At 41.8% G+C, this 19,266-nt stretch overlaps 1 protein-coding gene across 1 annotated transcript in view; it reads left to right on the top strand.

Annotated features, from left to right (window-relative positions):
* Nucleotides 1-4,889: 4,889 nt before the first annotated feature.
* tox2 (TOX high mobility group box family member 2) overlaps nt 4,890-19,266 on the top strand; it is a gene marked incomplete at both ends in the record, with an annotated part of 64,846 nt that continues 50,469 nt past the window's right edge. Inside the window, one exon of the mRNA XM_084435862.1 lies at nt 4,890-4,994. Within this exon, the coding sequence (XP_084291988.1) occupies nt 4,890-4,994 (105 nt within the window). The remainder of the gene's footprint in view (nt 4,995-19,266) is intronic.

The following is a 19,266-nucleotide window of genomic DNA, read 5'->3' as shown; positions in this document are numbered from 1 at the left end:
CTCCTGCTCTCAGACATAAGAGCTGGGAGTAGGCTGTCCTTCAGCCCAGATAGAGATCAAACATGCCTCATTTAATCAGTGGATGGAACATGAGAGGAGAAAAACACATCGCTTCCAAGGAACTGACATGACTTCCAAAGATGTGGGCTGAAGATCATGACTTGAATCAAGGAAACATAAATTGTTTAGTTTTAGACTGAACAGTATCAAGATAATGTATCACTTGAGGATTGTAGCCAATTAGACAGTTGTGTGATTGTAATGATGTGGATGTTTGTGCAATGTAATCTACATCCATGAATGTAATGTAGATTCTTGGGTGTCCTCAGTGGCCAGTTGTGGTACTACAATAACAACAGTTTAAACATGACATTTATTTGTAAAATTCTCCTAGCCTTAATTGTTTGCTAGGTGTAATCTCACCCTTAACTAGCAACAATTAACAGGTTTGGAAGTTGGGAGAGAAAAAAAACACTGACTGCATCTTTAAGTTCACTATTGGAAAGAAAGTAGAGAGTGCCAAACAAAAGACTTGGTCAGAGAATGATCAATTTGTATTCTGAGGAGAGGAGGTTTTTAGAGATAAAAATAACTTGATTCCCTTATGCCGTATTGTTGTTTATGGCCATAATTTGAATACCGGTTATTTGAGTTGTGCTCTGGGGAAAAAAATAAAACAATGGTCAGTAACCCTTTTAAAGTGAACAAATTATAATTGTTCATCACGCTTTCAAAACATCAAAGGATCAAGAAAAGAGAGCATTCCGCTCACTCTGCTTCACAGTGCCCAGAAGTGAACGCTCACTTGGATTCTTCTTCAAAGTGTCAATGTTGCCATTTAAGTTTGTGACAACATCCAGCTAAGCATCAGACAAGTATTACACACTTCCCCAACGAGAGCTGAATCTACACACTGTACAGGCTATTAGAGGAGTCTCTTGAATTTCCTTTAAATGGAGTGGTAGATGAAACGTGGTCAGACTGACAAATCCGGGCTGCTTTTTCAAAAGACTTCGGTGTCTTTCTGTAGCTCATTACAAATGCGTAAAGGCAGGTGTTGCACCAATCAAGAGCAAGTGCATATGATATGCCTTAGTATGATCAGCGTTATTTTGTATGATGGCAGTTTTTAAGTTATATAAAGAGGACTTGACACCATTGAAATGGCTGCATCCCTGCCTTTGTTTTTTCTGTTACAGTACATAGGATATTTCAGTTGGTAGAACCTCAAACAGATATAATCTCATTGTTGTTGACAGGCCAGAGGCTTTAAGTCCCACATCAATACCTCATAGAAAGTAATATATGAGAAATGTTGACCACTGAATAATGTAGGCCATGATTTCCCTGTGGATGAAGCAGCATGGTGCACGGTGAGGTTCTATACATATATATCTTATGAAGGGGTCCAATTGTAATCCAAAGAGAAAAAGTCACATGTGTATGTTAAAGTATGGAAAGTGAGGATGACAATGAGGGTGATATTGTTGACCTGACTTTGGTCCTCTCACATACTTTTCAATGTTTGCTTGAGCCTGTCTGCAGTGCCAGATGAGCAGGCTCTACACTTTCAAGACTGTAGCACACCTATAGTATTTTAAATAATTTCAAATACTATTTTACCCAAGTCCACTCCTTGCCAGGATATACTATTGCAGCAATATGAGCTATTTCAGACATTGTTTATACTCCTAGAACAGAATGTTGACTCAATGAAGACTTATGATTGGTTCCCATGCCCCTGTAGAATGCACAGGGCCACCGATGACTTCTTACAGAGGCGAGGTCAAAGGTCAAATCCACTGCTGTTCCCAAGATTCCCTCAGGTGATAAAGAAAAAAAAAGTGCAAGTGAGACGATTTCACAATGTGCAAGGTTAATACTGCCACACATTTCAAAACTCAGTAAGGTAAGGTAGATAAAGTATCTACACAATCAGTCTGTGCTTTCTGAGCATTCTGGTTTATTTGCAGTGAGTTTGGAGTTCCCAACTCCCTCAGGGACATTCTGTACCTCTTAACCTCCAATGGTCCTGTAGGCTCCAATCCATTTTGAGATGTGTTTGTTGTTGTAACCCTTTATAGACAGGACATGATTAGCATGTATAGAACTCGTGGGACATTGTTTTAGAGACAAGCATGTTCTAGGAATGTGTTGTTTAGTAGTGTAGGCTTCCCTGAAAATAGATTCAGGGTAGCATAATGTTGGCCTCCACCCTAATTGCTCTGCCATAGATAAAATCACATCCTCTTCTCCTCATTTCAGCCATAGGTTTAACCCTAAACATCTGCATACAGTTCATAATAAAGGGATGTATCATTTGCATAGCTCCCTATGGATTCTGTGTGTGTGTGTGTGTGTGTGTGTGTGTGTGTGTGTGTGTGTGTGTGTGTGTGTGTATGTGTGTGTGTGTGTGTGCGTGCACGCGCACGCCTGTGTGTCTACTGTACTTGGCAGGCGGACCCAAAACTTGAAAACTTGAATATATGATTTATGAGCATTTAGTGGTAATAATATCATACCATGAAGATGGCGCAATGAATGTATGAGCTCTAGTGTTCCTATAAGTCTTACTTGGACTAGCTCAACTTAATTATCAATTTTACAATGGAAACAAAATTATGTTATTCATCTTTCATCTTCTTTTTTTCATCTGCATCAAATTTTATTTAGCATTAAAGTAGGGTAGGGGTTTTTTGTTCTGCTAATTGCAATAGAGCTTCCGTAATTAAAGGAGAATAGAGCTTTGGCAGTAATTAGTTTCTCTTGTTTGGTTGCTAGCCCATCAATTGTGCTTCAATAATACTCATCATTAGCATGCGCTGGGCAGCAAAGGATGCTGGGAAGGGAGCCTTACACATACAGCAGCACTCCACATTCCATTCCCATGAAGCCATGGCACCCAGCCACGGACTTAACCCTCTATGTGCTGGGAGTGGCAGAGGCAGAGCACATCCACCAGTCAGATCCGTACAGTACAATGACATGGCCAGGCAGGTGTGGTAAACTCACTTGGACTCACTCGCCGGAATGAAACAGACCCGTGCTTTAAACCTGTGTACATCCATCCCATGGTAAACCTATGAGTCTACTGTAAGTTGACAATGTACAGTAGAGTGAACGTTCTGTGCTATTGTTATGGTACCACAGCCTCTTTAAACAGACCCATGATTTGTTGATGACTGTAAAATCACAATCGTTTTTAGGATTGGTATATGAAGAAGGATGTTAGAGTGGGAAATTACTTTTTTTCCCCTGAACAAAGCAAAAAAGTGTAGTTGGATGAAATTGGGTACCTAAAAGGTGGATAAAAGCCATTTTGTCGGAGGCGAGTGTGGGCCTATGCATTCTGCTAAAAGCAGTGGGTTGATCGTGCAGCAGAGAGCTACAGAGACTGTTCTGTACTTTGCCTTGACATGATTGAAAGACAATGGTCCCATGGATAGGCCATTTCACCATCAAATGTGCATGCACATCACAGGGCGAGGAAGCACTATCCATCACATTCAGAGAGCTGTCAGAGGCAGCTCTCTCAACCTCGTCCTGCACATTTGCAATTATTTGGCCACAGAAGATTGAACCCCTGTATGCATATTTTACACACTGTACACTGTGCAAGTGTCTATTATTACGGAAGTATAAAACTGCATTAAATATGAATTGCCATATTCAAATAGCAATTAATATAATTAGTATTAATTTTGATAATTGCATTATGAGGCAGCTAATAAATTGACAAGTTTTGTTTCCATGTAGCTTGAATTACTTGACATCCAGTTATCTGGTGGCATTACTGTTTGTTTGTGGCATGCTCTGAGATTAAGCCTAGCCTATATAAATAGAAATAACTGAAATCTAATCTGTAATAGATTATGATTTTAACAGAAAACCTACATTCCATTACAGTGACTCTCATGAGAAATGTGTAAGGTGCTACTTGGGCCATTGTCCTGTTACAGTCCTGTTCTTGTAGCTACTTATCCTACACCAGATTCATATGTAAGGGCTACTTATATATTATGTAAACCTGTATATTTTTGTTTGGCTTTGTTTCTATAGATTTTAGTGGGCTTTGCATAATGATGATCTGTGTAGGCCTACAGCATTAAACAGGTTTATGTGGAAGTTATGCAAAAGGGGGGGGGATGCATAAAAGGCATTCTGACTGCAAAATATGTCTATCCCTCCGACTCTAGTTCGGCCTGGCACAATAAGCCAAATGAAACCTTTGGAGGCACTGATAGAAGCAGTGTGCGCTTTATAATGCACAGCCGTGCACACTACCACATTTCCAGCTAATCAGAACCGCGCAGTTGCAGAAAGGAGAGCGGTTGCCAAGGCAGCCACCAATATCCCCTCCCCCTTTTCCCTCCGTTCCTCTTTTCCGTTTCTTATCAGCAGAGGTCGCATGGCATATGGGGAAGAACAGTCCTGCCACTTCTCTGTCCTGGAGCCAATGCAAGAATATGCACCTCCGCAACAAAGCCTGTGGACTATGAGAACAGCGGGAAAATAGAAGTAGGCTATATTTAAAGGGCTTGTTCTATGCTTTTAAAGAAACCAGAATAAGAAAGGATTAGGGGACATTACATTTAATTGTTTTGGAACAACGGAATAGTACTGCCATAACGTGCACAGTCTTGTTAATATTTTGCTGTTTGAGTGTTTTGTTTCTCGAAAGTGACTGTCTTTGGGGTGCTGAAAAGGACTGCGCATCACCAAGGCGAGTTGGTGCCGAAGTTCGACCGCGAACGGATGTGAGGGGAGAGAGCACTCAGAAACTCAACCCCTTTCTTTTTCTCCTTCTTTCTTTTTTTGTTTGGTTAAACAATAGAGTGAGTCAAAGACACTGAAACTGATTTCATGCCTTCAGTCTTGTGCACCCTGAGATGGACGTGAGATTTTATCCTGCGCCCCCGTCAAGTGTGGGTTCATGTTCTTTGCCGACTGATCCAAGTTGTCTGAGCTCGTTGGACTATTACCACTCGAACAAGGTAAATACAAAGTGTAGCCCGCGTGCGTTGGTGCCTAGTTTTGAGCGCACATCTTCTTACCTGCCTCCGACCCCTGTTCAGCTGCATGCAACATTTACGCAATGCACGTGTATGGAATGTAGGGTTTTAGGAACTGCGACCGGATAGCGTAGGTCTATATGTTCATCAGTGCGCATTTGCTCCAAATAGGATACAGTAATGGCACGTTGCCTTGAAATAAGTTTCTCTGTCAAAGAAATCCAACATAAACCAAGTTTTCCTTATATGAATCTGGCGTCAATTCATATACCTTATTGCTCCAGTTGACATTGAACATATGTCTAGCCTATATATTTTAGATCTTTGAAAAATCATCTTTTTTTTTCTTTTAAAAAAAGTAAATGAACAACTTTTCTCCTAGGTATTGGCACTTATTGAGCTGGTAGGCTGTAGCGGATCTGCGCGATGTGCCGCTGACGTTTGGCTTCCTATATGCGGAATACCATGGGCTGTATGGATTCCATAATGGCCCACATCCCGAACATATAGCCGCTGAATGATTCTGAACAGTAGGCTAAACATGGTATCCAACTGTGAGCTGAATGATAAAATGGCTGTGTGCCAGTGATGTACTCCTAATTACTTTCTAATGAGGAACCAGAGTCCAACTAGAAGGAGCATCTTTTTTTTCTCCTTTTTTGTAACCCCCATTCTTGACACCCCACCGACTCTGATTGGTGACCTGCACTGACTCTTCCCAAGTGCGCAGGTGGCACAGTCGGTTTAATATCCTATGAATATTATTTAATGTAGCCTATGCCTGCTGCGATGTTAAAGGGCTTTTAAAAGATACATTTACAAGTAACCAAGCCTTCCCATTTTTGCTTCTCGGTAACATTTGCAGCCAGTAAGTTAGTAAATTCGAATTTTTTAATCGGAACGTTTACACTCTTAGAAAAAAATTGTTCAAACAACACATGTTGCGTTAATTTTAACATCAGTCTGTTTGGTTAAGAACAAAATAGCACAACATGTGCCGTTTTTAACACATATTTTCTAAGAGTAGGATGTTGAGTGAAGCTGTCTTGGTTGGTCAGTATGGTCATCAGCATTGAATGAGCAATGCATATTCAACTCATAGCCTGCTTCTGTGTGGTTAATGGGAAATCTTTCTAAATGAATGATATTGGATGTGTGGCCTTCACATAACATTGGCCCAGAACATAACTGTTTTTTTGTTCTTACTTTTTGTTCTTATAATTACTGAAATTGATATGAAAGAGGGTGAAGTAACCATATATCTCTATTGAGTCATTATTGTATTCTGTCCATTCAATCTACAGTATAGGCGGTGATAATAAAGAACCCTTCGTTCCTGCTTTGCTGGGAGGCAGCTTTTCCACATGCATGATGATGCGTTCACATGCATTATTCTGATTCCATCTAGCCTTTGTAGGTCAGATGATTAAAGATGATCCACAGGATCATCACAAGAATGATCTGATATCTTTTGCCTAAAAATAGACAACCAAAGCTGCGAGATATGGGATTTATCAGAGAAGAAAGCATGCACTCAGTAGACCCATAGTAGTGACATAGTATAGTATTACACAGTACTAATGCCCTATACACTCTAATGCTCACACAGGTGTTGGGCCCCTTCCTTTAATCTCCAGGTATCTAATTGAAATATTAAAATCAATGAGAAAAAAAAAGAGGTTTGCTTTAGAGTTGGGAAGTTCTCCCACAAGGTAAGATTGCGATCATTGCGCATGTAATACTAACTAGGCCTACCGTACCTTCACTTGCATGGTAAATGAGACAGAGCCTATAGGGATCCTTTGGTGTCATGTTAACATCATGCAGTTCAGTTCCGTAGCTGTGATATTAGCGGGGCATCTGAACCCCAGTACCGGCCGTGCTGTTTCGATGCTCTGGATGAGTCCTATCTCTCTCACTAATTATCTTTGACAGACTCTGCTGCTGAGATCCTTCTGCCTGTCATAGCCTGGGACTCTATCACACACAGTAGAGAGAGAAGAGATTGACATGTTCACATCTCCTTTGAAATGTTCTGTTTTCATATTTCATATTCATATCATGCTCAAAGTAACCTCATGTCTTTCATATATAGGCTTTTTTTTTCTTTTTTTTCGTTTGGGGGGGTATTGGTTAGCTGTTGGTCTAATGGGGAACGTTTTGTTGGGTTAAATTAAAATATAGTATGATTGAAAGAGGGTCTGTCAGAAAACGTGGTCTGGGTAAAATGGTTTGCTTTATACTTTCACCTCAGTGTGTCCCAGAGCCAAATCACATCTCTGGAAGTTAACGAGATCAACCCTCTGTAGTTACTTTAATATTCCTTCTGAAAAGCAATTTACAGCTTGAGAAAACAGTTTTTCCTTTTACTGTATCACTCTTGAAATAACAATGTTTCATGGACTCTAATGTATCTCGCTCTGAGCTTAATTGGAAAACATGACAAAAACAAACAATTGTTATTCTGAAAAAGTCTGTGTATTTTGTAGACCTTTTAGTTATTTAGTACATTTCTTACAGTACCTCCAAGCCCACGCCTGGTTACAAACCCTCCCGAAGTAATTAGCTAGTTAGTACAACATACATTATAGTTCATGGATGCTACTGTACCATGGTTGGACTGTATAATTTCATAAAACTGCTCATTTGGAGGAGATCTTTTTATTCCGCACACTCTCTCTGTCATTACCTTTTATGGATCCAATAATAGCTATTCTCATCTCTTCCTCAATCAGGACTAATGCTACTAATGCTAGTGCATTCCTTATCCACTATATAGGCTCATCAATAACGATTCAGTCCAATTGACCATGACTACTGGTCAGTATTGGCAAAAATGTCTTAATATGGGAAAATATGATGGTTTTCCCCCAGATTTTATTTTAATATAGGCTACCTCCATGATATATTGATTTCTATACTATGTTTTCTGAACAGTCTGAGCCTATAGCAAGCTACTGAACTTGGGGGAGCTGATTCAGGCACATTTTGAGGACAAATGGTATTTACCTAGCCTGTGAAATAACCTCGCTGGATGGGGAAAGATGAAGCCTCTTAAAACGACTTGCACATGCCCATGACTAACAACCAACATGTCTTCCATACTACTCGCACACTATTTCTTTATCTCTCTCTCTCTCTCTTTCTCTCTCTCTCTCTCTCTCTCTCTCTCTCTCTCTCTCTTTATGTGGTTCCTCAGCAGCCCCAGAATAACATCAAACATTGTCATTACTGTAATCTCTGTGCTACTTTAGGAATATGAAATGGGGCCACATTTTTACGCTCTCTACCTTCACACGCGTGACAACACATGCAGTTATCTCAACTGTAAAGTCTTTAGAACTGTAGAATTGAACTACTCTGCTACTTTTCACAGCCACCTAGAGACAATACGGGCAGCTGCAACTATAGGCTTGTATACGTGTGGCCCTCATTTCACCCAGCCCCTATTGATTTGTTCTGGAAAAGAAGTGTGTACACAATGCCTCGGGCTCTATTTGAATACCTTAATCAAACATTGCTGCTGGATGCTGCCTCTACAGTAGGGTTGGTAGTTCCAAGTAGGACTGTGTTTGTGCACTGTACCAAAGCCCCACCCCGATCGTAAATATTCTCAGTCAACTGATACCTGTCTCTGTACAGAAGCCATGACTAGTGAGCTGTTGTAGACTAGGTGGTGTCTTGGATATCTTGTTTTTTAAGCAGAGGTTTGTTGTAGCACATTAATCATACATTCTTTTTTTTTATCAGTATTTTTTGTTGCAGCGTTTCAAATCAAACTGATACAAACAGGCAACACTGATGAGCTAAATGAAACAGAAAAAACAGCAGCAATCACTTTGAACATCTCCATCCTTTCAGATTGGTAAAGACTATATACGCTTCCACAGAGCACTCCCAGTAATGCAAGCTACTGTATGTTTTCATGTCCTAGGGCCAGTAATGTTCTCGCTATTAGCTAATGACAAACTCTATGGCATGTTGCTGAGGGAGAGAGAGAGAGAGAGGGAGAGAGAGAGGGAGAGAGAGGGAGAATTACAGAGGGAGAGAGAGGGGGAGGGAGGGAGGGAGGGAGGGAGGGAAAGAAAGAGTCAAATGGGTTGAAGTAATCAGTGGCCTGTACATGGGCAGTGTGTGTGTGTGTGTGTGTGTGTGTGTGTGTGTGTGTGTGTGTGTGTGTGTGTGTGTGTGTGTGTGTGTGTGTGTGTGTGTGTGTGTGCGTGTGTGTGTGCGCGTGTGTGTGTGTCTGTGCTAGCCCGGGCCTCTGCCATTCAGCTGTTTTGCTGACTATGGAATCACAATCACAATTGCTTTCATAGTCCCTGTGTAGAGGAAGGCCAAGCATACCACAGGGTGAGCTCGTGACTCAGAGAGTAGAGTTGGAAAAACACACAGTCAATCATATTCTTACTGCTTGGTCTGAGGAGATTTTTAATGGGAATTCTTACCATTTGAAATCATTTCAAGAAAACTGAAATTGGGTCTGACACAGGCCATGTCAGGGAACCTGCTCATTGCACAGATACTGAACCACAGGTGACCTACACTGGATTTGTTTCTGAATGCAGGAAAGTAGTTTTCCTCCATCCTGACCCATGCCTAACCCACTTTATTTACAAATGTGCAACTGGGGGTGTTTCTTGTGTGGCTTACGTAAGTGTGAACTGACTCTGACTGCATCACGTCATCTTATTCCGTCATCGAATCAGACAAATGTGTCGGTATAAGACATTACTCCACAAATGACTTAGATCAGGCATTAGGTAATGCTGCTTATTGCAAAAAGTAAATCATGTCTTAGATGTTACAGGCTAATATGCTGCAACATCTAAGCCATGCTCTACTTATGCTTTGTCACGTACTGTATGCTACGTATGTGCCGTGTCCATGTGCATGGCTGACAATAAGACAGGGGAGGGAGAACATGTTTGAGAGATGGCAACAGAGCGAGAGAAGGAGAGAGAAAACGAGGGAGGGAGAGGGAGAGAGCAAGAGAAATACCTTTGTGCTAATTAGTGGGCATGGCAGCCAGAGATTGCTGCCTGTTGGTGGGAGAGAGAGAGAGAGAGAGAGAGAAAGTGGAGTAGACAGGTCCTCTTGAGCGTCTGTTGCCATAATTAAGACCAGTCGGGCTCCACCAGCAAGGATGCATTAGTCAGAATGGGCCTCCCTTGGGTCACTTGCAGCATTCTGAGTTCTACCTGCAGAAGAAGAAAGTGTGCCAACGCCTGCTGGCATAGGAGGCCCCTGGGTGCTGAATTAAGTGTTGATTATGTTTGTTAATGCTTATGAGCGCCAAGCAGTCAAGAGTGTGGTTGTTAAAACTGATGCGCTAATAACAGCATGCATCCATCAAATTAGCCAAAGTTATCGCTGCCTGTTGCTGCAGCTCGGTACATAAGATCAGTGTAGCAAGATGGATTTCACAGTATTAATGATTTGGGCGTGTTGTTTTGAGAGCAGAACTGTTGACGATAATATCTGCTGCAATCGTTTTTTTTTAATGGAAGACAGAGGCAAGACAATTCAGTTTTGTGGTCAAAACGCATTGACGTTTTAAACTTGTCTGCTTCACTTTTCGAGATAAGAATCTACAAACGTAGCTATGCTTCTGTCGCATATGTTGCAGCTGAGATCATGACTTAGAAGACAGGCTTCTGTTTTTTCAGCGTACGTACCAACTGTTCAGACCCCCAACTTTGATTGGCAGATCGAGTTTAAGTATTTCTCTACACCTTTAGAAGTGGTGATGGTATGTCAACGACCCCAAGGAAACCGTTGTATGATCGGCCCTATAATTTGCTCACACCTTTCTCTCTCTGTCGTAATCTCATAAATCCGAGTGACAGTCCAACAAATGAGGAATATTGAGAAAATGCTGAGCGACACATTTAGGGTGTATGACAGCGCTCCGCCCTCACACCCGCTCCAATGTCTCTGAGGTGACGGTAAACAAGTCGAGACGAATAAGAAGAAGACAGAGACTGAATGGAGAGGAATTCTGCTGGGCTCTACATGTATGGTCTATGTACGTATGGAGGAGAACTAGGAGCTGGACAAACAGTCCCAGTTGTCTCAGCTTCCTGAGGTATGTCCTGTGCAAACAGCACCCGCCATGGTCAGGGTCCTCACCAGGCTTTCGGGCTTCTTTCCCCACTACTTGTTTTCACTGAATATCCTATACAAATATTATCAGGCCCGTGTCAGTGACATGTTTGCACGGCGGCCTAACAGGATGGCACCGGCGTCCAAGTTCAATTAATGACCTGAAAACAAACATCGGGAGGTGGGAGGAGTCAGTCCAGTTATCTAATAGCGCTCAAAATCAACAATGTAACAAAACCAGGGGTTGTATTTTCATCGTACTGTATATAACAATGCTTGGCTGCTACAGGTTAAAATGTGGTGTGTTAAATATAGCTAAAATTAAATTTAAAAAAAACATCTATAAATTTGACACTTGACCTAAGAGATTCTGTTTGTCTTGTGTTACCACTGTAATGGCTTGCATCCAAAAAGAACTAGTGGTACAAATGCAAATGCTATCCATCAGAAATGTAATCCATCATCACAACAAATACCGCGTTTGCTATTTTTAGCAGCAGTCTCTTTCACAATCCATCGGGCGTATTGATCAGCTCTGACTAAAAAAGCTGTTACGTTTTCCATGGAGGGTGTTGATAGATTAGAGATGGAGGCGTTTGATTGTACTGTACCTCTCTCCTCTACACAGCGCTGTCCCTCACTGTGTCCCTTGTCTGTTAGAAGCATGTGTTTATTGTGTATGACATATTTAGCTTGCAGATATAATTGCCTCGACGAAGCGATGATCACCCCCGTCCAATCCAGTCACTGGAGACAGGAGCCTGCAGCGCCACAGAAAGATCCAATCTGTCTCTCATTCCTCCTCATTGAGAGCTAATGATGAGATTCATTCATAATAGGCAGAGAGAGAGAGAGAGAGAGAGAGAGGGAAGGGGAAGGGGAGGGATAGAGCTTGGCAAAGCAAACAGCATGTTTTCTCATTGCCATACTGATATGCAAGGTAGGGAGAGAGAGAGAGGGAGAGAGAGAGAGAGAGAGAGAGAGAGAGGGATAAGGTAAGACAGAGAGGGGGAGGGAAGAGATAGAGGTAGAGAGAGAGAAAGAGAGAGAGGCCCTCTGTCTATGTGTTGTCCGTCTGTTTAGTTTCAGGTTGGCCACAAGTCATGCCGTTGAGTGATCTCCGCTGATAGAGCAACAGAGGAAATTAAAAGTAGGATTCTGGAAACAGTGACAGCAGCAGTCATGTTACGCTCAACGGGACAGTTTTCAACCAACCTTGACGCCCCTATGACATCTCGGTGAGGTCGTTAACATCGCAAACACACAGGAAAGAGAAACTATATCTTTTTATAGAATTGTTAATAACACAGTAGAGTAGACAGCAGCAGCCCTGGGCAGCACTTACTGGCAAAGCCCACGTGAACAGGGCTCAGCTGAGAGAGAGAGAGAGAGAGAGTGTGTGTGTGTGTGTGTGTGTGTGTGTGTGTGTGTGTGTGTGTGTGTGTGTGTGTGTGCGTGCACGTGTGCGTGCGTGAGAACAGAAATGGTGAAAGAGGAATGTTCGACGGAATGTTGGACAATTGTTCCTTTTTAGTCTAGTTCACAAACCCTGAAAATGTAAAACACGATTAAGCTTGTAGGATCTATGTTGTCCTGTAGGATCTCATGTTGTCCTGGTTCATTCGTATATACATATTTTGTTTCACATTCAATTGTACCCGACATGTGAAGGTTAATTTTCAAGGTTGACAGTCTTTTAGCAACTCCAAATAAATAAAATAAACTAGTTTTAATATAGGCCTTGTTCATGCAGTAATATTAATACTGTAGTAGTCATTTGAGTAGATCTTCAGTGGAGGACCATAGAACCATACATAAAATGTGTGGTCTCCTTTTTCTTTTGTAAACTATGTAGCCATGAAACCATCGGTTTTGTACAACTTTTTATCGGGCTTTGCTTGACCACTCTGGACTGGAAATCCACAGCACACATGCTCCGTCAAGCCCAGCACACAGCCCGCTGAAATAGAGCGCTGGTCAGTTGGACCTCATCACCTTTAGCTCACCGTGATATAAAAGCCCATGTAAAGAGAACAAGCTTGAAGGTGCCACATCAGAACGGCTAAAAATAGCTCTGAGAACAGAATAGCCAAGCTATTTCAGACTAGCTGAGATACAGTAGTATTGATGATGCAATGAAGTGCCCAGACAATCAGGAGGAGAGCTAATATAAAAGTGTTTGACTTTGACATTTTAGCAGAGGAGTGACTCAAAGTTAATTATATTTCCAGGAAATAAGAAAATTCGACAGAAGCCAATATTTCTCTCTTGGCCTTTAATAGCTGTAGTACAGTACAGCTAGACCTCCGCAGAACCCAGGCAGTGGAGTCATGGATAGGAGCAAATGTTTGTGGTCCAACAGGTCATGTGATATCAAGTGAAACTGGCCAGAGCCAACGGTGGAATCGTCATGTTTTATTAAGCGAGATAACGCAGGCTAATCTCTGGCTCAGGTTACCCCGGTGCTTTGTGGGTAATTAGAGATCATGTCGTTTGCCTGGCTCACTGAAAAATTGTGCTCCTCCCTAATCCCCTCCCATCTGCCTTTCACTCTCTACCTTCCTCTCTCTTCTCCACAGCTCATTGAACCACATGTTCCCCAGAAGCTGGCGCCCTGTCAACAGATCCAAAACAAACAAACAAATCAACAGTCGCACAACAACTGGTAGCGCCGCTGCCGTTATTTTGGAGCATGGCGATAGCCTTCCCAGCAATAACATATCTGCAAATTTGCTGTACATGCTCAAAATTCACTGAAAGGAAGTTGCAGTAGAACACTTTGCGGTTTGCTTTGAGGAACTGGTTTGATGAATGACTAATACCTTGCTGGCGTGTGCCCATGGTTTACTCTTACCAAAACAATGGCACCTGATACATGGCACCGACGCCTTGGTTTTCACACAGGGAGGCTCTCGGACGTACGTTCTCTTACCTAAACGTTGGCTGGATGTTTACTGTACGTTCCATACACAAAGGAAACTCCCAACTGACATTCTGACTGAGAGGAATCTCTTAAAAAAATAATAATTATGTAATCAATGGCTACTGTATATTTCTGTTGATTACAGTACCAGTGATAGGGTGGTTTTCAAATACAATGCAATAAAAAAAATATATAATTCAAAAACAACAGAACCTCAGTTCGTAAGTTGAAGTTTTGTTCTCGTCAAGCATCAGTTGAATTGAACTGTTTGGTTTGACAGCACTACTGTTAATTCAACAGTCCCAAATTCGAAGTCAGTTGATCCGTTAAAGTTGGCCTCAGTGTGTCTCTGTTATCTCTCTATGTTCAATCTGTATGGAGCTTCCTTAAAAACTCTTCGTTATTTTGGGGCACAGGGGGCAGTTTTAGCAGAACAGGTGTTATGGTGGAGATGGTACAGTAGGTGTTATGGTGGAGATCTCCCAGGTTGCCCAATTAGTGAAGAGTGCATTTCTGACAAACAGTGGAAAAACTTCAGGACTACACAGTCTCTTTATGGTGCTAATGTAGTACGCACACACACATGCACACACACACACACACACACACACACACACACACACACACACACACACGACTGCCTGCAAGGCAATTCATTTCCTGTCTCGCCCTCTGACAACATTAGAATAGAATGGGAAATGGTGTCATGTGACCACTCAAGGCAAGCATGGCGCTATCAACTTCTTTACTTTCTGGCTCCAAGGTTACATGGCTCCAATACATCCCACTATACATTCTATGCAGTGAAATTGCACAGGAAATATGTTGTTGTCAAAATATTATCCAGTTAATGGATAACCTTGACTTTTTTCTCCGATTTAGAATCAGATGCCACTTTGGATGTGGTTCATGTCTGTGGTCACATTTAATTGAAAAAGAGCTTGAAATTAATTTAATTTGTTGAAAAAAATAATGAATGTACTGTGTGTCAACTAATTGAAAAAGAGGTTTAAAAAAAATCTGAGTATGCATGTTTGACATTTTTTGAACCTGCCTTGTAATTCATTTCAGAATCCATTTCTTTATGAGAATTAGTGTTGATACCCAATCTAACCTGGCTGTTACCCACCTTTGAATGGACCCATGGTGATTCCGGGTTGCCAGGTATTCAAATTCTACTCCAGCACATTGCCATTGTATGAGTTTCAGAAGAGACTGTAATTAAGTCATCTCCAAGCCTTGAGAGCAGGAGCAGCGTACTGAGCTGAGACCAATCTGCCACTAATTGTCCTGAGTTTTAATTTCTAATGGAATAAGGGCCAGAGGGAACGCTAGCTTAATGAGGTGCAGTCTGTGTGTGTGTGTGTGTGTGTGTGTGTGTGTGTGTGTGTGTGAGTGTAACGTCTGTAGTTCACTGCTCTCCTCTTTTATCTGTTAAACGGCTATAGCCTGTATGAATGTGCAAACAAGGCTGACCCTGGAACAGTGCTTCTAGTTGTTTGTTTTTACGCCCTATTTCCATTCTTCCATGACTATCTTTTAAGTAGGGTCCATTTTTAAGGTCTTAACATTACACTGGATTAGCTTGAATATTTTTCTGATTCTACTGCTACCTACCTGTTTAGAGTACTCCCTTAGCTGTGGTCACATTGGTATGGAACCAGTGAGCCAGGCCTAACATTCATAATTGACTGTCATGGGAGAGTTTTACTGTAGGCTGAATCCCAATTCACCCCTTGCCCCTAACACTTCATTTTGCGCATTCACGTTTAGGGGTAGGGTCATCCCAATTCTCGAGGGTGTCAAGTTTAGGGGTAAGGGCGAGGGCCCTCATAATGGACATTTTTCAGACCCACACTCCAAACCAAGGGCTATGAGGCCTCTGGTGAAATATGGTTATTTAACCCAAAAACCATCTATGTAGAAGTGAACATTAAAGTATGTTTACATGGCCTTGAGGGTGTTTGTCTGGTGATTTAAATTCCAGGCATTTTGACATCGGAACAAATCAGTTTAGACTTGTGTGGGCAAATAAACCTCAGAAAGACATGGAACAGCTGTGGGAAAATATATGTGTTTCATCATGATATTTTGATGGTCATGTTGTTTATAATGAACATATACACAGTGCTCAGTGATGAACATACAGAGAAAGATTATAAACTAGACATGGTCCTTGAGGAGCACAGACCTCCGCCCATGAATGCATGTTGTGGCTCTGTGCGTGCGCACGTGTGTAGGAGCAGGACATTTGGTATTGCTTCGTTAGTTCGAGAGCTTTATGCCAGTTCAAACCCTGTGTCTCCCTGTGTGACCTTCCCACATCCAGATATGTCAATTTAAATACCCCCCATTGACAATGACAATGACCAAGTCCAAAAATTGAATGGAGGTGAATGGGCGGCCATGTTTGGGTCGGCTCTGTGGCGCCCCCCTCGGGTCACAGCTGTCAGGGGGTGGTTCGGTGTACTCCAAGCCCTCCCTCTGCACCCCCCAGTCCAAACTCCCTGTACCTAGTGCCCTCACACGGGGAGCTGGCTTTGCTCAAAATTTGTGTTTTGATTTCTGGATCTGCCTGGTGAATTGGACCCACTCAAAATTGTAATTTTAAGTTAAATTGTATAAGTTCTAAGTTGGCCCATGCTACACCCCTCCACCGAGTTTCATAAAAATTGCTCTGGTAGTTTTTGCGCAGTCCTGCTAACAAACCAGTAAACGAACACACGCCACTGCATCAATCAACATTTAATTGATTGAGACATTAAGTGCTGTTCATCAAATTCAATAAAAAATAGTTAAACTGATGAAGCATTGTGAATACTTTTCAGTTGCTATTGCTTAGATTGTTTGGATACTGTAGATAGTTGATGCTGAAACATGTTTTGGAAAGTGAAACAAATGGTCATGAAATACATTGTAAGCCACTGCTAAAACACAATAAAGTAGCCCCCTATGTGAATTCTCTGACAAAGAACAAGTGAATGCACTAGGTATTTCTACTGTACACCCTGCGAGGAGTTTGCTTTTGCAACTGGCTCAAGGCCCTTCCTCTTATTGTTTCAATATGTCAGAACGTTGTTTGAATGAGGTCACCCATTACCCTGCTGGCCACGGGCCAGGTTGACTTCAGCTGATTTAATTGAATCTACAACATGACTCAAACTCAAACAAGCAGAGATTGTTCCGCCACGACAGCCTCATTACTCCACATTAGGGCCTCGTTTCAGAATGCATTGTGACTTTGCGCTTGACGAACGGAAAAAAGGGACAAAATCAAATAAGCGAGGAGCTCGTACGTTCTGAGAAATACCCACTGAATGGCTGAAGATGCTCAGATGTGGAAATTATGAGTATCATCAAATGAAAAGTGGTTTGGAATGAACTCATTTTAAGGAAATGGGTTTCTGTAGGTAATCTTGATATTAAGTTAGACGTGTTTCATAACAAAATGTACAGTATTGTAGTTCATCTTCGTGGAATGACTTTCTCAGTCTCCCTATCTAAAATGAATTTCTGACTGTTAACCTGCCTTTCTCTCAAAGTGTTGGCAGTGCAAAGAAACTAGAAACACAGTATGTGTATAACACATTCAAGACCAGGAAAGGATTGTCATTTCACAGCTGTATCATAAAATCATACTAAGATACTTTCATACTGTACATGACAACCCACAACTTCCATAGCATCTAAAAAATACCTACAGTATTTATAGACTATTTCAATCCACCTCAATGTATTTCTCAATTAACCACACATTCTTTGAAGGCCATTGGCAGTTTGGCTTGAGCTTGCAGGGAAACGTATGGTTGGCTCAAACTGCCAGGCTCTCTCTCCACAATAGGAAAGGAAATGTTGAGACTGTGAGGGCTGCTGAGAAGAGATAGGGCAGTGTTTGCTCAGGGCTAGGTATTGGGCACAAAAACAAACATGGCCGCCCTTAATGAGCCTGTTTGCCTGCCAAAGGTAAAGACAGCTGCTCTCTCTCACAACAATAGAACAGGCTCACTGCGCCACAGAGCACAGGCGAGCACTCCACATCCCCATAGTAACGTTCACCTTCTGTGTACTTATAGGGGAAACTTATTAAGTCCTCTATGCTGAGAAGGATAGTGAGTAATATGTAAATGATGAGGCCATTAGACACCTCCATAAGTACTGTTATGCACTGTGAATTGAAAGTAGAAAGTTAATGAGTGAGACTGAGAGTTGAGGAGTTAGGATCTTTTGTTTGATATGAGTAGATAGCAACTGCCAAATATCTAGCGTGTGAGTTTAGAAAATGTCCTTAATGCACAGAAATACAGCATAAGTGGGGGGTATTGAAACGTTGAAAAGCACTTTCCTCGCTTACAAGAAAATTAATACACTTTCCCTGTACTTGTCCAGCTGAATCAGCACGGAGAACTCTCTGCTCTCAGAGGCTATATTTAGCAATGCTTTTCAGAGTCAGGAATATGACTGAGATGACTGCACCGGCACTTTGGAGAAGTGAGCAACAAAAGGGGTTTCAACGGTATACTTATGTGATCCGATGAAGAATATTGGACTGGAGCCCTCATTATGGGTTTTCTTCACATTAAAATGCTTTGAAGTAGACATTACATCTGAAACAGCAGTAATCTGCAGTAGCCTATCATTGCTGCTTCGGTTAGGTTTTAGTGTGTAAAGCTGAAAGTTTGCCACTGCGTAGTTGTGTATCTTGTGTTGCCTATGAGTGTGTGCTTTTGTTTGGTCATGGATCATCATGGGTACCGCAAGCATGACCCATATTGATGTATTTCGGTTGTGGTTACCGTTTTGCTTTGTAATTTCCCACTGTGTTCATGGTTACATTTGATTAACTTCTAGCTGGTAAATTGACATTGTTCTACATTTAGATTGGAGTTTCTAGATCTGTAGATTGTGGTTCTCAGGGGAAACAAATACACATTTCTATTGAATATCAATAGAAATGAAAAGAAATAGGCTACCACATATTCGTGCATTGCAAGTTGGTCAAAATCTCCCTGACCACATGTTTTTGAACCACAATAAGGTTACGTGGTGTGAGCGGTTGGTTATGCTGCCAGTCTCTGCTCCATTTCCTCTCATGTACTACAGTGATGACACACTTACAGGACTGTGTCGGAGTTTCACATGAGGGAGCATCGGTTTAGGTTTGTCCTGCTGTGCTGAGATAGCAATGTTACAGCACTGTAGAAAACCCAGTAAGCCCATGCCCAGTGA

The sequence above is a fragment of the Borostomias antarcticus genome (assembly GCF_949987555.1).
Source record: "Borostomias antarcticus genome assembly, chromosome: 3".
In the NCBI taxonomy this organism is placed as follows: Eukaryota; Metazoa; Chordata; class Actinopteri; order Stomiiformes; family Stomiidae; genus Borostomias; species Borostomias antarcticus.
Note: the sequence above shows the minus strand (reverse complement) of the source record. Positions and strands in the feature narration are given on the sequence as shown.